The following is a 26,524-nucleotide window of genomic DNA, read 5'->3' on the forward strand; positions in this document are numbered from 1 at the left end:
AGTTGAGTTATTGAGTGGATTCAAAATGTTTACTATTCTTTATTCGACGATTAGAGTATTTACATCAATTTTTCTATCCAAAATATATAATTTAAGATAAAAAAAATAACGGTTATTGCATTATTATTAAATGAGTTTTGTTATGTAAATATTGAGCACTTAATAGTGATAATTTTTTTAAAATACTCATTCGATGTAGAGTAACATTTTTCATTGTTAAATATGATAAAAAAAAAATAAAGAGAATATAGATTTTAAATTATCACTTAAATGAAAAAAATATGAAATTGCATTATTATTTAATAGTTTTAAAAAATATTTCCTTGTGTGCTATTTTTTTTTTTATTGTGAAAGGCTTAAACAACCGATGTTATTTTCTATCAATTTATTTGACGTCTAAGACTATCTAAATTTCTACATGGCATGAGGTTGAGATCATTCTGTACCTATTGGAAATAAAAGGACCTCAGATTTATTGGAAACAACAACACCCTTGTATAAAGGAATTGTATCAATCTATGGAAGCATGTTTAGCACGGTCATGACCATATTGAGTATAACTCAAATCACATTAGATTCTCTCTTAATTGGTCTAATTTTGTGGGTTGTGCTTTCTCAAACAAAAAGGAAACTCTTGATGTTAGAATTTTATCATTGCAAACTATGATGAATTTTTGTTGTCAACGACTATTTGTGACGATGAGAAAAAAATTGATGTTTCTCTTGATAAACTTGTAAACCTCACCTTTAATATAGTGATAGTTTGGTTCGTGTAGTTGAATTTAAAAGATAATATCCTAGACTATTACTCCATATCTAATTAATATTTGTTATGTTTGATAAGTAAAAATTTTTAAAATTTTATTTTCTTTATTTATTTCTCTTATCTTACTTATTTAATTAAGAATCTAGACACTTTAATAACTAATTTTAATAAATCCTAAAAATTAAATTACATTAATAAGGCCTCTTACTGATAGGGGTAATTATACATATAATTTATAGCAAATAGTCTCAATTAATATTAGTAGTAAAAAAAATCAATTAAAATTGTACAACTCACAATAAAGAATCAATGAAATTTTCTTCGCATAAACAATCAATTCATTAAAAAAAATATATATATACATCTTATAATTCTATTTAGTTTCACATCTTAGCATTGACAACATCACGAGTAAAGAAACTTCTATAGATACTTGGATCGGTGACGTTAGAAAGTATACATTTCTCGTCCTTTTAGTTATGATAAAATATAGTATCATTTTTTATCATGTTAATATATAATATAAATAATTAAATTAATTTTTTATAAAAAAAAAATCCATTACAAATAACTGTGAAATTCTAAGTGTCGCCATTAATTTGTTGCTCCTTTATCCCGTCGATATGATATTATATTATACATGTAATAAGTGTGCAGGATGACTAGTTTGTAGAAAGATTAGTTAAGCCTGCATGATGACTAGTTTGTAGAAAGATTAGTGTACGTGATGACTAGTTTGTAGAAAGATTAAGCGTACTGGTTTAATGTAAATGCCCCCTCTTGAAAGTTTGGAAACCATTAAAAATCACTATGGCTGAGGAAAATATTTGTCAAATTGAATTAGCCAAACAGGGAGTTCGAAAATATAATTTTTTTAATATTCATTTATTCAATTAAATTTTTAATTTAAAAAAATTTAGACCTTTAATAATTAATTTTAGTAAAATTTAAAATTAAATTATGTTAATATTTTTTTTTCTAAATTTAAGACTTATTAATAATTTTCTTTAATTATTTTTATATAAAATATGTACATCATAATTCTCTTGATTTAGTCCGATCCATTTTAAGGAATTTTGTATGTTTATTAATGAGAGCTTGACTGAAAAATTTCATAAGTTTTTAAAAATTGAAGATACATATCAAAAAATTGAATTTAAATTATTTGTAGAAAGATATATCAATACTTGGATCTATTAAAAATTATATCTTTCATAGCTAAAACTACTATCAATACCTTGGATCTATTAGAAATTATATCTTTCATAGTTTTTAACTAAGACCAAGTATCATATATATTCTTATTAATTTAATATTTTATATAAAAAATTAAATTACATTTTTATAAGTAATGTTGGGTCGATGGCCCAGACCAAAACAGCCACTACGCTAAAGTAAAATTTACCGTGGGACCGACATTCACCGTGGGACCGATACCACTGTACACTTGGAACGAATAATATCACTTTTTTGCTCCGATTACGAATCGAACAACTTCATAACTGGAGCCATATTACGCAGCCAACACAGACCGCTTATTTCGGCCCAGTACTCAAAAGCGAGCACAGATTAAGGTAGTATTTGACCGTCCGCCCTGATGCCGGCCGAATAAGTACATTGGGTTAAAAAAATTGACCGGTTTACAAGCAATCTTTTGTCCAATCATGACCCAGTAAGCAAACACGTGTCCGATAGTTAGACGTCACTTATTGTTCCATCATAATGTTGCCAATTAACTATAGGCGAAATTTCGAGTCTGTAAAACCTCCCAATGTTAATTTTCAAAGCATGGGTCAAATAGAGCAACAACTCAGTACGTACAGTCAACATTGTCGCTTAATCAGCGCATGTCCCCACATGCCCCGTTTGTCAACAAGGTTCCAGGCATCCGTATCAATAGTCAGCTTGGACCCGGCTGTCTGACCATTAAGTGGCAGACACTATCCATATTAATACATTTACACAGAGGCATACATGTATAACAATGATCGTGGCGAAATGGCTCCTGAACAAATCCGACGGTGCGGACGAAATAGCAGGCCTTGCCAAACAAAATAATCATAAAGCATGATATTTGCTATGACTACAACTTACGCCAAAAATAAGTTACATTGCATACCTTTTACCATAATCCTATTCTTTGCTCGGGGATGATGATGATGTTGGTTGATCTACCTTAACTGTAGGCTCTCCGGTAATCTCACTGGGTAAAGTAGAATCCACACTGAGCTCTTCCGTTTCTTTGGTACTTTGATTTTCAATTTCAACCAAGGAATGCGGGACCCCGAGTTCCACAGTGACACTTTCAACCATAACTTTACTAGCTTCAGTTGCTTCATGTTCAACATTAGCTGCTCCATCTGTTAGAACAAAAGGATAAAAGTTAGTCCCAGTACAGGTTTGCCAATTTATGGTAGACATTTAGAGGCCAATCTCACCGACACCGGTTTCAGTTGAAGCTGTTTTTGCTTCAGTCAATTCATTAGTGCAAAGTGAATCCAAGTTGTGAGCACTGTCATATGTAAGTTGAACATTTTCTATGTAACTGGTATCGCCTTGTAGTTTGACACCAGAAATCAACTCCATAGCTGGTATATCTGTAGCTTTGGCAATTTGCCTTCCATTTTTGCCCACTAGATTACCAGTGAAAAACTCTGATGCAACCACCGTACAACCAGGATGAGCATCGCCTACTTCATTACATTCGCTATAACATGTTACAGATTGTTGCTCTGAGTTGATAGGTATATCATCTACAGGATGAACATCTTCACCAACTATTGCTGGTTGATGAGCATCTTCAGCAACTATCACTGGTTCTACTTGTTCAGTATCCTCCACACTAATACACAAGTCTGTTTTCATTTCAGCACGAACATGCTCATCAGTGCTAGACTCATTGTGGCACATACCAATACTATCGTGAAAGAAATCAGAATCTTTCATATTGCCATTTATCACTTTAGAATCAATTTCTGTTTCTTCAGTATTACCATATGGTTCAATCACTTTAGGATCAGTTTCTGTCTCTTCAGTGCTACCATATAGTTCAGGAGCTTTTTGATCCATACCAACAGAAGAGTCAGCGAGAGACGCATCATTGCCCATGTCAGTAGCATTTTTATTGGAATCAAGTGTTTCTGTAACATCATCCATCATTTTAGAATCTGTTTCTGTATTTTCAATATCATGTAGTCGAGAAGATTGCATAATAGCAGGTACTTTTCGTTCAATGCCAACACAAGCATCATTCATGTTACGGTTTGGGTTTGTCACTTCAGAGTTGCCATATGATTTGGAAGTTTGCACATTATCAAGTGAATCTGCATTTAGTTCACCATCATGTGTCCGAAGAAGAGGCTCATCATTCCTTGTGCTGGTAACATTTTCACTGGATTCAGGAAGTTTTGCTTCATTATCCATCCTATCTGATCGGGTTTCTGATTCGACAGTAGTATCCTCATCTTGCTGAACAACATATTCAGATTGTGAAGGACTATTAGAAGTAACTAATTGTGTTTGCTGCTCATCATACTTAATATCCAAGTCAGAAGCTAAAGAATTTTCAATGGTGCCATGAGGTTTCCAATCGCCATTCTTTTGATTAGAAATACCATCCAATTCGATACTATCACCCATGGTGCCATCAGGATTTTCATTCACTTGGCTATGAGTGTGCCCGCTGCTACTGTCAACACCAGAAATTTGATCCTCTTGGCATATTGCTTCAGTAAGATCTTCACCGCCAGGATTGTCAAATGGCACATCATGAATATTTTTCTTCAAAGTAAAATTGTGAGGCACCATATCCATGCTACAACAGCCAACAATAGGGTCATCATTTTTTTCTAGCAAAGCAACAGATGAATTTTGAGGATTTTCGAAAGTTACTAACTTATCATTGACATCAGCTGAACATGAAGGCATTTCATCTATGACCATAGCAGCAGTCTCTGAGTGGGATGGACCTTTTGCTGCTTTTCCAGTTATGTTACAACGCAATTTATCAGGGAGAACAATTTTAGAACAAATATTTGTCTCCATGCAGCAATCAGAATAGTTTTCCTCGTGGTTCTTTATACTAGCTTGTGTGGAGATATCGACAACCTGAGCAGAAATGAATGTACCTTCACAGATTTTCACGACTTCTTTCTCTTTGATTTTGCCTTCGGCGCCATCTTGGTTCACATGGTGGGTCATAGCCTGCTCCAAAAGTTCAACATTATAAGGAAGATGATCAACATTTGCACCAACTTCAATGACCATCTTTTTCTCTTTTAACAGAGCATTGCAATTATCATGAGACGAAGCATCCAGAATACTTACTTCTTTCTCCTTGGTTTTGCCTTCACAATGATCGTGGTGCTCATGATGGTCCATAGCCTGCTCCTCAAAAAGCTCAACATTAGAGGATAGGTGATCGACATTTGTATCAACTTCAATGTCCGTTCCTTTCTCTTTTAACTGAACATTGCAATTGTCAATGGATGATGCACCCAAAAAATTTACTTCGGTCTCTCTAGCCTCGACAGTGGACATTTCAATAGCACCAACAGGTTGATCAAGTTCAACCAAGTTAGCTCCCCTAGTTTTTGACTCAGGTAGCTCCTCCAATCTAACTTCTTTGCATGGTTCAGAGATATTATCCTCGAGTTCTTTCTTCAACGGAGACTCTTCTGGTACAGCATCAAGCTTTTCATGATGACAGATAATCACAGAAGAATCTATTTTTGAAAAAAAGGCAGTAGAGCCCTGATGTCCTAGTGACTCTGGTAAACTAGTCTTTGCAGATCTTTCATTGTTGCAATGTTCGATATGTATAGTTGTCTCCACAATTTCTGGAATTTGCATCACACTCATAGCTTCACTAGAGGGCCCCACGATAGGAGATAGAGAAGCATCATTCAAAACAAGCATTGCATCCTTATTGCTTGATGAAGAAACAGCAACATCTGATAAGTTCAAGCTTGAAGATGAGCCTTTCATTGAACAGATAACCGCTTGAGTGCTACCAATGGATTTATCTGATTCTACCCATGAATTCTTGGAACTGTGATCAGAAGAACTTACATTTGTGGAAGGAAGAATAAATTCCATGTTGCATTTGCCAAAATCTGACATTTCACAACCTATCCCCGGCCCTGAAGATTGTGCTGAAGCAGATTGAGTCTCATCTTCTTTCTCTGCCTTTTCAGAACACACCCGTATTTCTGAAGATTGTGGCAAAGCAGTCCAATTCTCATTTACTTTGTCACCTGATGCAGAAAGTGCCCCAAGTGTTACAGGACCTCCAGCACTTTCACTATCCTGTTTCTCTTTATTAATAACTGCATGTGGAGCTTTTCCTTTGTTATCTGCTCGTTTAGCTCCTTCTGCCTGCTTTAATCCGGCAAGACGAGCACGTCGCTCACAAGCTGCTGTTGCAGAACCACTTCGAGCAGCTGCTTTTTTCCTAGTCACTGAAGATTTATCCAGCCCTTTTTGAACTGCAGGAGGCACAACACCATAGTCTTTTGTTGGAAGATATTGCACTTGAACCAAGGGAACTGCAACTACAGAGGGTGAAACTTTCGAATTATCCATTACTGCTTCTGTTGCTTTAGATGGATTAATCATTTCCTGATATTTGATGGCTTCAATAGACCCAGCAGGGCCATCCACTTGGGTAACTGCTTCAACACTTTTCTGAATCATAGATCTAGTATTTTGGGAACCATGGATAGATACAGCAACTTTAGAGTTCATCAATGAATCACCTGTTTGTTCTGGCATTACCTTCCCACTGCTTAAAGTGGAGATATTGCTATCTGTAAAGTTCTGCTGCTCTGTTAATCCAACACCACCAGATAATGTTTTCTGAGTGCTAACACTAGATAAATCACCTAAATTCTCATGTACTTTCTGTTTTTCACTTGATTTAGCCTCGGTAGAGCTCATGTTATCAATAGTGGCAGGTAATTTTGCCTTGCGAGGCACTGCTTTAATCATTGCTGCATCAGGAACCGCCCCAGATTCACTCATTTCAGCAGATGAAATTCCCTTATCAGATTCTTGAGACAAATTTGAAGTCTTAACTGATTCTAAGTCAACCCTACATAATTGTGTAGAAGGACTAAGATCATTATCAACGGCAGAAAGATTTGGAATCACTGTGCATTTGTCAACACTTATCTTCTCTTGCGGTATTGCAGGAACCTTAGGTGCATCTGATACTACTACAGTCTGAGTTGGAAGTTCAGTAGAAGCTGGTGGACATTTAGGTTTTCTGCCCCGTCCACGAAGTGCTCCAGTTTGACTTTTGTGAGCCTTGGTTTGAGCCAATGTGACCGGACTGGATGAAGGTAGTAAAGCAGGAGTTCCCACACCCACACTATCAGTAGTAGGAACCAGTCCCGAAACTGTAGGGGTTGCAGAAACCATTTCACTTTGGGACTTCACATCCTGCACCAACACTTCCCCTGCTGCTGTTCTCTTTGGCCTACCCCTACCCCGCTTAACTGGCGTAGACTCTTTGACTGACTGAGAAGGCTCTTTGACTGGCTGCTCTTTGACTGGCTGTACCAGCTCTTTAGATATAGTTGGTAATTCAGTTTGTAATGGTAATGGTAGATGTGTCTCCTTGTTTAGAAGTTCATCTGAATCCTTGGAGGGACATGGTTCTCTCAGTACCTTGATTGGTAATGTTTCAGGAGAATCAGCTTGACAAAGTTTCTCAAACTCTTCTTCGGTCCACTGATCTCCATAGGATCGTACCTGCAAAAGAAAATTTAAAGTGATGTACTAATATGTACATACACTACAGACATGATGTTCACTTGTTAGAGTTAGGTAGATGACTCAACCTCGCGAGCTCGTTTGCCCCTTCCATAGTGCTGTGTATCAAGGCCGCCAACATGTTCACCTTTTCTTTTAATGCCAGCGGTAGAAGGTTGTGATTCATATATCGACATTGCTTTATAGAAGGATTTCAAATCCTCATCTGTCACAAGACGAGAAGGCATAACAACAGAATCTGACCCATCTGGATAACCTTGAGCCAATCTTTGCCATGCTACCTGAAAGATACTCGGGTAAAATTAAGTGTTATAATGATATGAACTTCATGAATCAATCATTAACAAAATAACTGAAATAAATGTGAGGAGAAACACCATTTCTTCATCACGCCTTTGCTTGTCGATAGATTCAAATATATCAATCTCAGCTTCACTGCAAAGAGTAAGAGCACTATTTTTAGCATCAAAAAGGAAGAGTGCATTATTCACCATAAGATGCACTGTGATAAGACAGCTAATAGTTTCCACCATAAAAACAAAAATAATATATAAAAAACAGAAAATACCTTCGGGCAAGGATATCATTGAGAGAATCATCGTCCAAAACAGGCGCAGCTGCTTCCTTCTTAGATTCCCGAAGAAGATTTTCCAAATATTCCCTTCTGTCCTCAGCACTGTATGAAGTAGAACAAAAACAAATTCATTAAAAGATCATAGTTGGCTGGAGTTTACAATTTGGTGCATAGGAGAATACCAAAGTACCTTGTGTTATTGTCAAAGAATCCTGCAGTGATGCTCTGATTAGCAACACCGAGTTTGTGTTCTGCAGCAGCCCTTACTTGTTCTTCGACAGTATGTACCTGCACACATCGAGCCCAGAACAAGAACAAAAATTATACATAAAATGGAAAAGACAATTGTTACAAAAATAAGATCAAAGAATGCATTTTGGGATATCCATCGACAGAAAAATCAAGGGGAAAAAAGACAATTGCTAAAAAAAATTTTATAAAGTGACGAGTATGATATCAACATCCTTTATGTAAGCTTTACTAATGAATATACAACATACTGTCTCCAACCGTAGAACAAGTACATCCCTCTTTTGTCCAATCCGGTGGGCCCTTGCTTGAGCTTGCAAATCAACCTTCATCCTCAGGGAAAACGTTAGATGACAATCTTAAACTAACAATAGTTATAAATATAGGATCCCAAGAAGTGAATATTGCCTGTGGATTCCAGTCAGTGTCAAATAGGATGACAGTATCTGCAGCTTGAAGATTTACACCAACCCCTCCAGCTCGAATGCTAAAAAAAGCATCAGTGATACAGCAATATCAGACAACGAATCACAAAGAGTATACTGAAGATGGAAAATACTTAGTTTTCCATTTGATGTGAAAAAATATAAAACCTTAGGAGAAATATGAATGCTTGTGAGTCAGAACGGTTGAATTCGTCAACTAAAGCTCCACGGTCAAGCCCAGAGGTGTGTCCATCCAAACGAAGGTACCTATATCGTTTCCAACAGAGATAATCCTCCATGACATCCAGCAACCTCGTCATTGTTGAGAAAAAAAGAACCTGACACCATTCAGTGAGGAAACGTCTAATATAACAGGCATTGATTTTGGATGAAACAAAAAACAAATTCTCCAACTAAAAAATGAAGTGTAGCAAAATTAGGCCAAACATCACAAAGCTTTCTTCCCATGCAAGTATAGTCTAAGATCATGAGTTACACGTACAAAAAAGATGCAACAGTTATTGTTCATGATATATATATATATATATATATATATATATATAGACATGCATACACAGGCACACAAAAATACATACAACCCATAGAAGATGATGAAAGTGATTGAACATAAGAGAAACCAGGTTACAAACACCAACATTGAAATATGGATCTCTAGGATTATAAAATATAAGTTTTGAACAATAAAATGACCATAAAGATATAGCTAAACACACTGACCAGAAGAAGAAAAAAAAGATGTTGATAAAAAAACTGTAAAGTTTACATACTCGATGACCAGTTGCTTTGAGCTTGGGAAGCAATCTGTCCAACATCTCAAGTTTTCCACAAAGTCTAATAATAGGAGGCAGAAAATGTTTAGGCAGAAAACTGTCAACCTGCATCAACAATTCAATCATGAAATAGGGGCAAAGTTTTCAAGTGAAATGACATATATAACTAAACATGCCTCTTCAACATGAAGTTGACTAAGATATGGGTGATTGCATATATTACGCATTTCCATCACAGTATTGTGTATTGAGCGTGCCTGGTCAAAAAAGGAAATGTAACTCAAGAGCTATTTAAAGAGCAATATTGTTAAATGAAAGAGGTGAAATGATAAAGTTGGCACCTTAACACTTCCTAATGAACCAAGATTCTCCTCGACTCTTTTCATTAAGAGTTTCTGATAAGCAGAAGCCTCACATCTTACAAGTCTTTCAATTTTCTCAGGCAATTGATTCTCAACCTACCAATCAGAAAATCAAAGACAAATTATTTGGTATTTGAAAATAAAAGATGCATAGCTTACAAGTAAAGCGTGCATACAACAAGAAAAAAACTCCAATTTCAACATACATTTGAATATACATTATACAGACAAACACATACACGATTTTCAAGATCCAAGTATAAAATTATAGATAAGTAAAAAAGAGATGACACAAGAATGTCTACCATACTCTTTTTGTTACATAAAAGAAAACAAACCAAAAAGAATTTCCAGCCTGACTTAAGCAGCACATAAACAAAAATATAAACATGTTTGAACTATAAGCATAACAAACTTTTAGTCTTGACAGACTGCATTTTCGACAGTGAAGAGCAAAAAACTATAAACAACAATATAATTCAAAGAAATTTACAAGAAACTTAACTTCCAATTTTATCACATATTTTTTAGATAATAGACTATTTCAAGTTCATTTTTTGTTCCGCAAAACTAATGCATCTCCAGTTCTTTTGCATGGACTAGGACTAAAAGGAAATAACAAATAGGGAAATAAATCAAGTAGCGTGATAAAATGAGAGGGGAAATTTTAACAGCCTTCCATCCATAACTTACCACCATCAAGAAAATATTATTTAAAAATCATATATAACTCCGTCCGTGACAAACTAGTTATGGCCGGTCCCAAGCCCGGACAAAGGAGAGTTACGTTAGGTTGCCAACCAGCATTAAAACTAGGACAAATATTCAATGAATGGATTTATTAAACTATTAGGCTAATGCTAAGTTGTTTCCTAGAAGAAACGCGTTGCAAGATCCGATTGTAACATCTTGACAAGGACTGCTACATCTCCAAAACTCGGGTGTAGTGCTAAATATGCAAGAGTTCGCATTACAGGATCCAACTGTAACGTATCGGTAAAGACCGATACATCTCCATAAGAACTTGGGTGTAGTATTAAATAGGTAAGAATTCTCACATCATACCTTGGATAAGAATAAATATGATAGGAAAACTAATAATTTAAGATTTGGAACATGGAACATAAGAACCCTCACTGCTAAATCAATAAAGGTAGTAGATACGATGATTTAGAGAAAAATTAGTATTTTGGGTACAAGAGACAAAATGGATAGGCAAGAAGGCAAAACCAATAGAGAACTTGGGTTTTAAGTTATAGTACACAGGAAAGAGTAAAGCAAGAAATGGAGTGAGTATTGTTGTAAATAGTTCGTTAAAGGATGAAGTTGTAGTAGTTAGAAAAGGGATAGAATTATAACCCTTAAGATAATAATGACAAAAGAAACTATGAACATAATTAGCGTATATGCACCGCAAGTAGGATTAGATGAAGCTACTAAATCAAGGTTTTAGGACGACTTAGATGAAATATTACAAAACATTCCGTCAAATGAAATGATTTTAATAGGAGGCGATCTAAATGGGTATGTCAAAGTGAAAAATGAGGAATATGAGAGGATCCATGGGGCTATGGATTTGGAACAAGAAATGAGGAAGAGAAAACTATATTAGATTTTGCGATAGCATATGACTTTATATTAGCTAATACCTTTTTTAAGAAAAGAGAAGAACGCTTAGTAACGTTCAAAAGTAGAAATAATAAATCACAAATTGATTTTCTTATGGTTACAAAAAAATAGATAGAAAGATTTGTAAAAATTGCAAGATCATCCCTAAAGAAAGCTTAACTATCCAACATAGTATCAATAGAAAGAAAATATATGAAGTCAAAGGACAGGATGCAAAATATACTTAAACAGAAGATAGGAGTACAAGCATTAGGTGAAATCTACGATGATTTTGATACGACATGGGATAAGATGGTATCAAAATTGAAAATAGTAGCTAAGAATATACATGGTGAGTCAAAGAAACATGCACCACTAAAGAATCTTAGTGGTGGAATGAGAAAATACAAGAGAAAGTGAAGGAAAAACGAATAGCTTATAAGGAATTCTATATTGAAAACTTAAAAAAAATATACAATAGCAAAGAAAGAAATTAAGAGAGTAGTGAATGAAGTAAAGAATTAAACTTTTGAACGATTATATTAAAAATTGAATATAAAAGAAAGGAAAAGAGACATTTATAAAATAGCTAAAATGACAAAAAAGAAGACGAGATCTTATCCAAATAAAATACATTAAAGATGAATGAAATAGGGTACCAGTAAACGATGAATAAATAAAAGAGCGGTGGAAAAAGTATTTTCATCAATTTTTTAATGAAGATTTAGGTAGCCAACTTAACTTAAGTAATTAAGTAGGTCAAATGAACATAAAAATTTAAATTTTTATCGTAGAATTCAAACTTCAGAAGTGGAACAAGCTTTAAATGGGATACACAATGGAAAAGTCATTGGACCAGATGATATTTCAATAGAGGTATGGAAGTTCCTAGGGAAATAAGGTATTGAATGACTTATAAATTATATAACATGATATTGAAAATGAAAAAAATACATAATCAAAAGGAGAATAAGTACTCTAGTTCCCTTATATAAAAACAAGGGCGTTAAACTAATGAATCATACTATGAAACTCTGAAAAAAAAAATAATAGAAAAAAAGATTAAGGAAGGAGACTGCGATAACTGAAAATCAATTCGAGTTCATGCCTAGAAGGTAAACAATAGAAGTTATACATCTTCTTAGACAATTAATTGAAACATATCAGGAGAAAAATAAGATCTACACGTGATATTCATTGACTTAGAAAAATCTTATGATAAAATCTCAAATAAATTATATGGAAAATTTCAGAAAAGAGAGGTATTAGCGTAACTTATATTGAACTAATTAAAAATATGTACGAGAATGTAACGACTAGAGTAAAGACTTCAGGTGGAGTAACTGAAGCATTTCCAATAAAGATAAAGTTACATCAAGGATCAGTTCTACGTCTCTATCTTTTTACACTAATTATAAACGAGCCATTCAAGCACAGTATCGTGGTGCATGTTTATAAACAATATTGTTTTGGTAGATGAAACATGTGAAGGAGTAAATGCTAAACTAGAATCTTAGCGGGAAACACTAGAAGGGAAAGGTTTTAGGCTTAGTAGAATAAAAGCAGAATCTAGGAAATTTAAGTTTAGCAATATAAGACATAATGAGATAATTGTTAAGATAGGAGATGACGAGTTACCCCGAACCGAAAGCTTTAGATATTTAGGATCATTTTATAAAATAATGGAGGGATTGAGAAAGATGTTTTACATAGAATATAAGCAGAATGATTGAAATGGAGAAGAGCGTCAGGTTGTTTATGTGATCATAAAGTACCTCTAAAAGTTAAAGAAAAATTCTATAAAACCACAGTTAGACCTGCTATGTTATATGTAGCTGAATGTTTGGACTATGACTCGAGCACATGTGCAAAAAATGAGAGTTGCCAAGATGAGGATGTTAAGAAGGATGTGTGAACATATAAGAATGGACATAAAAAGAAATGAGAGTATTAGAGAGAAAGTCGGAGTGACATCTATTGAGAGAAAGCTTCGAAAGAGACGTTTAAGATGGTACGAACATGTACTTAGACGACCAATAAATGCTCCAATTAGGCAATGTGAAACTATGATAAACTTGTATATCAAATGAGGAAGACCAAAAAAAGACTTAGTTAGCAACAATAAAATAAAATAAAATTTATTTAAATATAAATGATAATATCGTAGGAGATAGAGCTCAATGACATAAAAGGATCAATATAGCCGACCTCACCTAGTGGGATAAGGCTTGGTTGTCGTTGTAGTAGTATAGATAAATCAGCAATTTTGACCGCTGAAATTTCAGTTCATGTTCTGATGCCTTTATCTTTAAGAACCTAGGTCTAAGTTGTCCACTAGTTAATAGCTCAATTCTAAGGTTTCTTGCAGTCAGGAGTCTCAAATGTCTTGCTTAAATATCAGTAGAGCATAGAAACAGAGCCGAACAACACTACCACTCAAATTTAATTATTATCAATAGAAGTTTTTCTTAAAAAAACACTCATCATAACATGTTTTATCATTTATCAAGTCATAGTTAAGGCATATTGCACAATAATCCATCTAAACTGTAACCAGTTTACCTTCGGACAAGCTCTTCAAATAAGTAATCATTGAATTACACCACAATAGAAACACAGGACAATCAAAATTTAACAATTTCAGAGTTTCAGTAGGATTGAGAAGCTAATCACCAACCTTATGTTTAAGTCTTCGGAGAACAAAAGGTCGAAGAACTTGGTGAAGACGGTTTATAATTAAAAGATTTTCCTCTTCAGAGAGTAATGCCTAAAAACATATTGAAGTCTCAATGTGGCATTGGTGATGCCATTTACATTAATTAAAGAGTCCCAGAACAACCAAAAAATAATACTTACTTCATCAGGATTATTATCTCCATTGGTTTCAAATGGTTTGTTGAACCATTGAGAAAAATCCTCTGATGAGTTAAAAATATTAGGCAACAAGAAATTAAGAAGGGCCCACAGCTCTTCAAGATTGTTCTGTAAAAATGACAAGTAAAATATCATGTAGCTAATACCACTAGAAAACAAATGCTACTGCACTACAAGAGAATGAACCAGCTAATCTTATAATTTATAAAACTATTATTGTGAAAGTCATATTCAGAAGATATCCTAAATTTGGCACATGAATCCGAATTTTCATATAGCAATGTGTTAATGGCCTAGAGGCAAAAAATAAATCATAATAATGACAGAAAGGGTAACCTGTAGTGGGGTTCCAGTCAATAACAACCGATGAGAACTCTGATAATTCCTCAAGTCTCCATTGAGTTTACAGGAGGCATTCTTTATGCGATGACCTTCATCAATAATTATGTAGTGCCAATGAATTTTACTTAACTTTGGTCTATCATGTTTGTTCATCAAGTACTCATATGTTGTCAGCAAAACGTTAAACTTCTGATGAATAATCAATTCCCTGCAAAATGGAAAATATTGTCGCTGGTTGAAAAATAATGGAAAGTAGATTCTTTGGAATTATGTTCTATTACTTAAATAGTCTACGCCTTTCTTCAGGAGGACCACAATATGATATTTTGTTTATGCCAGGTGCCCAGAAACTCATTTCAGTCACCCAACCTGGTAGAACAGATGATGGCACAACCACAAGAAAAGGACCTTTGTCGTTCTTTGTTTCCATCAAGTAACAAATTAGTGAAATTACCTAGAAAGTAGAAGATTGTCAACACAATGACAATGAGACAATAATTTACATAAGTAAAAATCGAAGTTCATAAAAATTCAGCGAAAATCATAAGCAAAAAAAAGTAGACCTACTTGAACAGTTTTACCAAGACCCATTTCATCTGCAAGAATCCCGTTTAAGTGATTGTTATACAAAGAAACCAACCAACGTAAACCATTCATCTGATACCTGAAACATTTACCAGTACAAATTTGCAAGTATGGTTGAAAGTTAATAACATAGGTAAGTTTACTTGAAGGATCAAGAATAAAGGGCAATGATTTGTGATTGAAAGGAAGACAGAACATTGAGCATACTTACTCCCGCAATTTTCCTCCATGAAGAGATATTGGTTGCTCACTTATACTCTCTTTTACACTGGATCAGATAAAATTTCAAAGCAAAAGATCAGTATAATCTAACAACTCTATTTTTGCCCAGTTTACAAAAAAAAAAAAAAAAAAAAGATCTCAAAGCAACTTTCATCAAAAGACATACTGCCTGAATTTTAAAGCATCAGAAAACAAAATTAGGAATTTGAATCAAATAGCATTCACACCTATGAGCCAATTTGTAATATTTTTCATTGCTCTCCAAATAATGCTGCACCACAGAAAGAGTAAGCCAGAGAGGATAAGTAAAGAATGCTTAAAAAAACACATTCTAGCATACTTGAGCCTGGTCACTCTCATCATCGTTCTCATTAGCAGTCTCATTGTTTTCAACCATAGTTTGGTCTCGACTTTCATCCATTTCAAATTGCTTTGCCACAGACTTGGCATCATTTATCTTTGAACCCAGCTTCTGAAGATACTTTTCAGTCTCCTTAAGAAGCTGCTTAACACGATCTGATTTTGTATCCTAGATTGAAAACATAGTTCATCAATAAAAGAAAAGAAGCTAGCAAATAAAATAAAATAGATGAATACAGAATATTGATGAACACCTGAACCATTCTCAGATATCCCTCTACATCATTATTCTTCAATAGATTAATCTTCTCACGTTGGATCCTGTCAATCTTCTCCCGGTATGCCCTCTCTTTTCTTTTATGAAATTCCTTCACGTATTTATTAAAACCCTTCCAACGCTCTCTCTTAATCTTGAATGACTCCTCAAGTTTCTCTCTGAAAAATTCGGATTTAGAAAAACAAAGTAATTCAGCATACTGCCACTACATAACTGATATACATTCCACATGACGACAACAACAACAAACAGTGCATCCCAATTGCTTGAGTCAAAACAAAAACAGCATGAAACACCTATTACAATAAAATGAACAATGCTACTGTAGCAAAAAGATGAACCCAAACACACAAATTTCAGAAAGATATATAAATGGGATGGATAAATGAAACATACTTGTGATTTTCTATTTCACCAAAGAATTCTTTTTGTCTTTCACGAATTCGCTTTTGCCTTTCTTCCTTCATTTTCTGTTCAAACTTTTCAAGCTGCTTAATTCGTCGTCCATGTCTGTGTTTCTTGAATGACTTTAGTCGATCCATCTCAGGTGTTACAGGCTTGAAAAAATCATTAAGAAAGTCACTGAGACCCAGTGAAAAAAAGTACCACCAATTAGAACAAATGATGAAAAGAAATGTGTTCACAAATATAATTAAACAAGGAATTCAATGCTGGTAAGACTAGCCTATGTTAGCATCAGTATCCCAGAAGGAAAAGGAAAACGAAAAACCATCAAACCTTCTTAACCGGCGCTGTAGCGGAAGAAGTTGGAGTTTTTTCAGTTCTATAACACTCTTTGTCTTAGAAGAAATATCTTCAGATGAACTCACCTTTTCCTGAGTCAACAAAGAAAATAAAAATAGATACCTTGTTGAAAATTAACACCCCGAACTGTAACTCAGCATGTAATAGTTATGAAAGGTCATTCAGTTTTTTTTAAAAAAAAAGAAAGGTCATTCAGTTTTGCTAGTATTGACAATTAGAATAGAATTGTCCTTCCAAACACCTCAGGTTTAGTGAAGGATTAAAAACTAAAAAAAAACAGTGGAGAATCATATCCGAACACATACAGAAGCATATGACACTAGAAGTTAAAAATTATGCAACAAATCATCATTATTTTAGTTATTTAAAGCATACCATAGTTGCAGTTAGAGGAATGAGATAATGGAAGAGTTCGAAATTCTCTTTTGGTGGAAAGTTTAAAGTGGATGCAAATCACTCAATAGGAAAGTTTACACCGCACTTGACTAAAGCTATATAGGAGTGGCTTTATTTCTTGAAAGATTGTTGAATTGATGATTCCTCTTGGTAAAGTAAATAGTGAATTCAGTGAATCTTTTTTTTCTCTGTTATTCCTTTGAGATTCTGTCTTCTATCAACTCAAGACACACCAATGCACATATCCTATCAACAGTACACAGGAAACTAGGCATTCATATATTTACTATATACATCACTCTAAATAAAGTAATGGTCATATATATCAATTTTCATCATCCAACAACAGACTCAATTTAATTATTCATACTTGAGCATGCTACTTTTCTTAAATTATATCATAAGGATAATCTATATTTTAGCAAAGGCATTACTTTTTAAGTTTAACAACTAAAAGGAACAAGGAAAAATATTAACAAAGATTAATGGATAGTGAGATTAGTATAGGCTTAAAACACGAGTATAGCAATGAATTAAGCAGAATGGTGTATCACCTGTTTAACAATAGAATAAACAGTGTTGGCCCTTTCAGATGTAGCTGCGATCAATGGAAACTCTATATGATTCTACTAGCCATTAAATAATTACCACGATAAATGATGTATCCTTTCTTTAGAGAGAGAGAGGAACAAAGTTAGCCCAAGAGATAATTTTTCCCGCATTGTTGATAAACATTTTCTCTTAATTAACAAGGAGTTTCCATGTCAAATACTTAAAACCCATATATCAGAATGAAAATTGTAAAGGATGACATAAAAAGGTCTTCTGTATTTAGTAATTATTTTTTTATATGAGAAAAACAAAACAAAAGAAAACATAAAGCACCAAATCATTAATATCCCATATGATGCAAACCTAATTAGACACATAGTTCTCACACATTAACCAGAAGAGAGGAGATCTAAAATATTCAAGTGTACTTTCTTTTCTTGCCAACATAGTATATGATCATTCAGAGAGGTTATAAGTCTGACAAAAGGAAAAAAAATAATCAAGGGACAGATATCTGGTACCTTCAATTTCTCATAGCATGCAGCTATTTTTTCCTCAGACTTTTTAAGCTTTGAAGCCCATTTTTGTTCTTCAACTAGTTTCCTCTTTTGATAATCCATAATACACTTCTCAGAAGTTGTGTACTTTGGATGAGATGCAAGCATCTCATTCAAATTTGATTGATTTCCAATGTCTTGATCAAAAGATTTCTCCAAGACCACCTCATTCATGATCCCTGTCATGTATGCATCAGGATGTTGTTTGTGAATGGCAGACATAGCTACACCATTTGAAGTCAAGGCATCTGGATAGGAAGACATTTTCTCAGGAATGAATCGATTTAAGGAGTTGACATCCTTTAATGGATGAAATGCATTTTCAACACTTTCACATCTGTTTCCTACAGAATGTGGATTCTGATCTTTTACAGGTAAAAGGGACTGATGCTTATCAGGATGGACATTGACTCCAGACAAGTTAGGATCTGGCAAATGTAAAGAGCCTGCATTGTTATTTTGACTGAAGTTATGAGACTGATTCAGATAAGCTTCCCGATGCAGCATAGCAGCAGCTGGAGTTTCGTTACTAGCAGTGTCCTTAATTTTGGCTCTTGGAGCAAATGGCATATCAAAACTCTTAGATTTACCAAATCCTACAGAAGGTGAGACTTGATTTGGCCAAACAGATTGGTGGTTAGAATTAGATGGAACCTCACTCTCGAACTGATTGCTGAAAATACCTGCAAAGGATGTGAAAAAAATCAGACTGCTGCAGCAAGAAGAGAAAGAAATGATTATAAAAGTCTATAAATTAATATTTGTCTGAGGAAGAAAACATATAGTTTCTTCTTCTTAGTGCTATTTTTTTAAACAAACGTGGCATTTCCTACCTTTTTTCTTTGCATTAGCTATGTCCTTTGAGGACAATTCTGGCTCGACTATACTGCCACTAGATGAGGAAGCTGGAGGTCCTCTAGCCATATTGCTTGGACCAACAAACGAATTCTCCTGACTATTACTCGGTTCCCTTTCAGTTCCTCTGCTATCATTCAAGCGAGGTTGTGTTTCATCTGTGTTAACCAACAATGGTACAGCATTCTCAGATTAAGAAGCAACACAAGTAGAAACTATTTCTGAATAAAATTGCAAAAAATGCACAAAAAGTGAGGCTACCTTCTTTTGCCAAACTAGCTCCAAGTGCTATTTCAAGGTGCAATTTCCTAGGCACTAAATTATTTCTGGATTCAATAGACAGGAAAAGTCAACATAAATAATAATCTAGGTTCTGCTATCATTAAAGCATTTACTTGGATGCATAAAAATAAAATAAAGAATTGTTTGTTATTCATACCTGAACGCAAGAAATACAAGGCATTGAGCCCTAAGTTGTTTCAGTTGTTGTTCCCTAAAAGGATGAGAAGGACTTGTGCCAAGTTTTATAACTGAGGAACTTGTTGGAGCACCTGTTTCCATGCTAATTGGTATACCACTTGATCTACTGTCTGATTTTGATCTAGAAAAGAGATCTTGGCTCACTTGACGCATCATGTCCATTTTTGCTCCACCTCCCTGCAGTTATTCTCTTGGTATTGAGAGACAAAATAAAAGGACACATTTAATCATAAAAAACAAGCTCGTTCTAGGTATTGCTTGACTGCCAGTGGAATCATTTGTAATTTTGTGATATGAGCTTACTTTATGATATTAGCAAATTATATGCCAATGTCGCAAATCTGAAGTTAGTATCCTTGCTCCTAGCAAAACACTTTATCCAAGAAAAAACATAATGCTAAGCATACAGGATAACCAATAATTTACATACTATGTTGAAGTTGAGACTTCAAATTAAAATTCAAGTTATGATTGGAGAATTAAACCGGTCCTGATAAGCATAGTTGTACTGGGATTGGCTGCAGATTTTTCAGCTAGGTCTTGAAGGGTCATCCAGATTGGGGCGAAAATAACAGAGATAGTTAAGCTCTGGCGAAAGATTGATAGTATCATATTGAAGAAGGAAGGGATCAGAAATTTTGTTCAAAATCAGTTGATTTCATGCAGACCCTAAGGATTCAACTAAGGAATCCTGCCAGAAGACGAGGAAAACCTGATTTACGGAGAATCTAGCCTCTGCTTCTACCGCTGACGAGATCAATTACATGAGCAGATCATTGTGATCCTACAACCTGCAGAGGGGGGAAGAAATCAGAGAAACCAGATTGCTGAAGCCTTCAAGGACATCGAAGGTTGATTTGGGAGGAGGAAGAGGACAGACACATTGGATGAGGATCATCCATCCTCTGGCCAATATTCTTAGTTATCAAGGAGAAGGGAGTCTCAGGATGGAGCAGTGTGAGTGTGAAGGAGAGTTTAGGGATGGAGGAGCATCCTCTGGCCAATATTTTTAGTTATCAAGGAGAAGAGAGTCTCAGGATGGAGCTGTGTGAGTGTGTCTAGGGATGGAGGAGTGTGAGTAAAAGGAAGGTAACTAATATGGAATATTTATTAATTTTATTATATCAATGGGCAATACATATAATTATGATAACTAGGTAGCTCCCGAGGCAACGGTGCAATGGCAGGAAGCCTCCTTAGTTTCCCAAACATCTAAGGATTGAATCTCAGTTTTGGCGAATTAACGGATGAATTTCCCTTAATGGACGATTAACCTAAGAATGTTGGGTTGATGGGCCACAACCCACTGCGAGCGCTTCCCGATTTAACTTAGTGGCCGGTGAAAAGTCTCCGTGGAAACAGGTCGATCAAGCCAAGATTAGTCGGCATAAGCTATCCCTGGTGCCAACTAAAATAAATAAATAAACTATGATAACTAGGTAAGGTTGTGTGGTAGCAATTTAATTAAGGATATGCTAGTTTAAATTAATATATTTTGATTCATAATGTTAATTACGTCAATGTTTAATGAAGTCATTGATATATATATATCAAATGGTCTTCTCCCTGCTTCGCCTACCAAGTAAATCCAAAGCACAGCTTATGCAAACTCAGAATTTGACCTCCAAGATATTCATCCCATTTGGGATTCCTCCTTTTCCTCTTATCGTTCCTCTAAGTGTTTTACCACTACACTACACTTGTGAGAGTGAATAGTTAATTTATTATAATATAGACTATAAAATGATATGGTAAAGATTAAAAATATTATACATTAGGTGATTGATTTAGCTATACGGATATTAATAATATTGAACCATTATAAACCACAATAAATTAAATCAATTGTTTCATGATTGATATCAAAACTCTAATTTAATTGGTTAGCAACATCTTTTAATAACAGATTACTCTTCTTAATATGACATGCTTACTCTAGCTATTTATTTGTTACAAAAACTATTATTATTAATACTAGGAATGTTAATAAAATTAAACAACTATAAATAACAACAAAAACTAAATTATTTGCAAAATTAATATTAAAAATTAGAAAATGCTGGAAATTAGAAGAAAAAAATAACAATAATTAGGGAACACTTGTTTAATAATTAATGACAAACTAATAGAGAAAAGCAATATTTAAACTAAATATTTGCTGATGAATCTCTACAATAGTCAATACTTAAAAATAGATTGATTCACATACCTGACTTGCTTCTACATGGAACGAATCTCCTTCTGTTACTTTTGTCCCATGTGAAGATAAACCAACCTGCCCTTCAAAAGCTTTTACAGAAAATCTTGATGCATCCTCTCTCACGGCAGAGGAATTCCAGGTATGTGACTCTAGAACAGGTTTACTGGAGAGAGGAATTTCTTTGGTAGTGCTGACGGGAAGGAACTCTTTGCCCCTGTTCAACAGATGAGAACTAGAGGAAGCTTCAAAGTTTCTTTGAAAATGTAACTTGGAAGCTGAATCATGGCTCTCCAATTGAGAGTTATTATATTGTGCAGGGGCTGAAAGGGCAACATTTGCCGCTGTAAAGGAATTAAAACCACCAGAAGAACATGTAGGAATACCATGCAAGCGACTGGTGGGCACATCAGCACTTGTTTCAGTATTTGTGTTAGCATTTGTTTGATTATTAGCATACAAAGATTCACCATGAATTCCAGGAGAAGGTTCTTTAAGAGAAGAAGTAGAACCCTGAGAATTATCTGATGGCATGGCAAATTTGTTCTGGTTCCAGAGATAATTTGAGCTAAAAGAGTTCATTCTCGATGCCATCAACCCTCCCTTTTGCAGAGCAAAAAATCGCTCAGCAGACAATACCTCCCGTTCTTCAGGAAGCTTAGAAATTGAATTTAGAGAAAATGTATTTGGTATTTTTGTGTTATCCATTGTCCTCTCAGTCATAACCTCACAACCTTCTTGTTTGCTTCGAAATGGAGCTCCAGAAAGATTAAATAAGTGGGTGTTTTGATGAAGATTATTTGATTGTTCGAGAGCACCTGATTTTGATTCATCTTGCCTTCCACCTTTATCATTCTGTTTGCCTTTCCTAGAACTGTGGCCCATGACAGAGGTTTCAGATAACTGAGGGCTGTCAGGCAAAGAATCTTCTGCCGTTTTTGAGTTTCCTCTTTTACGCTTAGGGGCAGTCTTCTTTATTACTTTCTTGTTTGATTGATTCTCAAATCTAGTGCTATCATGCCTTTCCGAAGAGTTTGCTGACCTTGTGTCCTCCGTTGGCATGCTGGCTGGACTTCCTTGGTCAGATGACTTACTAATTTTCTGAGATAAACTTTGCTGAGCTTCAAGTCCAACCATGTCCATCTTACTCATTCCCAATTTATTTGATACATCTATTGTGCCTGATGTATTTTTCATCATATCATAGCGATTGGACGGACCAGCAAAGGCTTCATTAGCTAAATTAGTGGATGCAACTTGCCAAGTTGCAGCACCCAAACCTTTTTGAGGAACATCACTTCCACCTGCATGCAACAAATTGTTAACTGCTTCCTTTTCCCTTAACTTTGCCTGGCCAGAACTTCCTGTTTGAGGGACAGCAGTAAATGGAAGGCGGGATGATTTCAAGACCTCAATGTCAAGCCCATGCTGATTTATAACAGTTTCAAGGGCCCTGAAGAAAAAACCACCTTTAAGTGTACTTCCTGGTATGACATGGAAACGTACTTCTGATATATTAAGTACAATATGGAAACTTTGCATTCCCAAAAAAATAATAATAAATAATAATAATAATAATAAAGCAAAGCTAACTATTTAATTCAGATAAGGGTTTCCCGACTATTTAGTGGAAATTCATATTGTGCAGATAGATACACCAATTAAAGCATAATTAGTTTGCAAATTGCAATGAATTAAAAAGAACTAAGCATGACTAGAGAACCCTAACAAGCAATTGTGGCCTGCCCATCCTAATTATTTGTCATTGGCTACATGGACCCTATCTTGTCATTAAACTCAATATATGGTCATATTGTTGGCAATTGCACAATCATTGTGTTCTAGATAAAATTTTCTTTAGTTTCCCTTGGATGCTACATGTTCAACTATTGTGAAGTTAATTTTTCCACCTATAGATTCCACATGTTACCAACGTACAAGTCCGCATCATCTAACTTACTTCAATCAATTTATCATCTATCGAAGCTACAACTAATAATATTTTTATTCTCTCTCCTAATCACTAGTGTTCAAGCTAACATTCTCAATTTTATTATATTAATGTTTGTATGTTTTGCATCTTTGATACTCTCGTTTGATTGGTTATCACATGGTGTTATAAATTTTTCATTATTACATGACATACACCCAAGATTCTAGAAGCTCCTGTACACATTTTAAACATTCAAATATATCTTATGGATTCAATAATTGATCTGAGATATCTAAATGTTATGGGATTTTTATGTTCATCCCACTGAACTCTCTTTACTTTTTCCCCACTACCCAATATATTTTACCTCCGACCCACTATCCAACACAAAGTTAATAATTAAAATATTAAATGTGTGATACTTATCATTACGTCTTATTTTTTTGATATTTATATTACTGCACTTGCAAATTTTTCATTCTTGTACTAGGGCATATTCAATTTAAATATGAAGTCTGAAATGTTAATACAATACATATGCATTAGACAGCTTAAATAATGGGTTGTCCTTTGTAATCGATCAATGTTCAATCTAGTGTGAGTTGTCAATTATCTTGTCTAGCTTATCCATTAATCAAATTATAAGGTTGTCATCTGTAGTAACATTCTGGTAGCACTATAGAATTTAGTAGTGAAAAGATAACAAATGCAAAGATATTGAGCTTGTTTCTTATATTTTTATTAGAGATCCTTATTACCTTTAATGTTAACCATCGATTTAGCCCTCAGAGTCTGGGAACATTATCAATCTACATCTTTGGATGGATAACATTGAAGTTCATGTTTTGTGCAAAACAATATTTACAATAAATACCAAAACAAGAAAGCTTGTTTGCCAAATAATGAATTAACAAAAAGGAAGAAAATTGAACTCACCTAGAAATGACTTGATATGGCAATGAATGCTCCTTTCCACTTACTTTCATATGTTGACATATCTGACAAAATTAAAGAAAACAAAACGTGAAATTAGGTTTTGAGAAAAGTTTTCTACCACACTACGAAGATTGATCAATACCACATAAAGCTTTGAAGCTAATTTAGCAGGCTCATCCTTCGATTCTTGGATAAGTTTATGCAAAAGTTTGGCAGCCTCTACTTCAACATGTTGAGAAGCTGCCATATCTGTGTAAAAAGGAATTTAAGTCAATCTCTTTTATCATCACCGAAAGTAACAGTATTTTGTTCAGATAAAGTGGCACTGATCCTATAGATTGGTATCAGTAACTCATTCCGTCTTAAACTGTTCATCATGTATCTCAAACTTGATTTTTCATACTCGTAGAAGTTTGGAACATTTCTATAAATAACAGAAGAATAACAACTATCAGTGCAATCAACGCGCATCACCAATTTAGACGCAAAGGAGCAAGGTACCAAACGCCAACTTAAATATGCAACCACAATAAAATAGTAGGGTTCAATATATTTGATAAAATCTAAATTTACTAACTATCAATATCTAATAAGGTAATATTCACTTGAAAAGCTTTCGAACTGGTGATCCGCCCATTCTGATCAGAGAAATCATATTTTTGAACTATACACAACGCCCGAAAACGACCAGATCAGCATGTTCCTAAGACTAAAAATAGTAAGGAAAATTTAACACAGATGACTACCTCCGGTTGGCACAAATTTTGATCAGGGGCTCAGTCGACGAGAAGGAAGGAGGGAGGCAGAACGATAGACGGAAAACTTGCCTTGTGACCGACAGCGAGCCGAAGCAGCCGGATCGTTGCGTAGGATCAGAGATCGGCACCTCGGGCTAGTCGGCGGAGCCTCCCCACCGCGTTCCACCGCCTCACCATGTCCCTTGCGCTAGGTTTTTAGGTGCGAGGCCTATGAGAGAGAAGGGGGGAAGTACTCTTGGAGTTATCGGGCGAAATGCGTCCCATAAAAAACTCTATGCGCTCGATGACCTGGGCATAAATCCCTGCGATCCCTCGCGCACGGTCGCAGGTACTAAGCACATAAAGTATATTTTTTTATATTTATCTAAAACCATAAGTGAATTTTTGAAAAAAAAATAAAAATAAAAGAATAATCATTATTTTTTTAATCTGATTATCTAATTGTTTGAACCGATTAATCCGGTTCGATCTAATTTATAACCAATTTTAAGGCGAAAGTGTTTTTTTTACTAATTATGATGATTTTTTTTTTTGCTGCTAATATCATTTCTGATTTATGATATTAAAAAGGCAAACACATTTCTTATAGATAAAGACATGAATTGGAAAAGTGATAAAAACGTATGATTTACTTTAGCGTTGACCACTTAACTAAGTATGCTGTACTTTATGGTTGACCACTTAACTCAGTGTAATCAATTTTTTCTTTATTCTGTAAATTAAAATATAAAAAAAATCAATATTTATTTCAGTATAAATAAATTTAAATGTATTAAGAATCAATTTAGATAAACAATAATTCAAAGGTGAGAAACATATCCGAAATTGAAAATGAGATTTTAATCTTTTTATTTTAAAGATGATGAATCATAAATATAATAAAAGG

At 34.6% G+C, this 26,524-nt stretch overlaps 1 protein-coding gene across 4 annotated transcripts; it reads right to left on the bottom strand.

The window, feature by feature from the left end:
- Positions 1–2,540: 2,540 nt before the first annotated feature.
- LOC122008627 (chromatin structure-remodeling complex protein SYD-like) lies at positions 2,541–25,871 on the bottom strand. 4 transcript variants are annotated; one of them, XM_042564426.1, is made up of 32 exons: positions 25,708–25,871; positions 25,023–25,129; positions 24,881–24,942; positions 22,024–23,464; positions 19,774–19,991; positions 19,596–19,660; positions 19,313–19,492; positions 18,444–19,162; positions 16,948–17,045; positions 16,606–16,791; positions 16,187–16,367; positions 15,913–16,101; positions 15,800–15,843; positions 15,562–15,618; positions 15,333–15,429; positions 15,047–15,219; positions 14,760–14,973; positions 14,406–14,531; positions 14,227–14,316; positions 9,921–10,037; positions 9,756–9,836; positions 9,577–9,684; positions 8,957–9,126; positions 8,772–8,850; positions 8,615–8,689; positions 8,305–8,402; positions 8,109–8,216; positions 7,918–7,975; positions 7,609–7,821; positions 5,093–7,519; positions 3,205–4,969; positions 2,541–3,126 (listed from the first exon to the last, which is right to left on the bottom strand). In XM_042564426.1, the coding sequence occupies exons 2-32, from the start codon at positions 25,125–25,127 to the stop codon at positions 2,900–2,902; spliced, it is 9,771 nt and encodes a 3,256-aa protein (XP_042420360.1). In that variant the 5' UTR covers positions 25,128–25,129; positions 25,708–25,871; the 3' UTR covers positions 2,541–2,899. The 4 variants fall into 4 exon arrangements, with proteins under 4 accessions (XP_042420360.1, XP_042420359.1, XP_042420358.1 ...); XM_042564425.1 differs by having other exon boundaries at positions 3,205–4,580; positions 4,662–7,519; XM_042564424.1 differs by having other exon boundaries at positions 2,541–2,807; positions 2,886–3,126; positions 3,205–7,519.
- Between the last annotated feature and the right edge of the window lie 653 nt (positions 25,872–26,524).

Source organism: Zingiber officinale, chromosome 8A, assembly GCF_018446385.1.
Source record: "Zingiber officinale cultivar Zhangliang chromosome 8A, Zo_v1.1, whole genome shotgun sequence".
In the NCBI taxonomy this organism is placed as follows: Eukaryota; Viridiplantae; Streptophyta; class Magnoliopsida; order Zingiberales; family Zingiberaceae; genus Zingiber; species Zingiber officinale.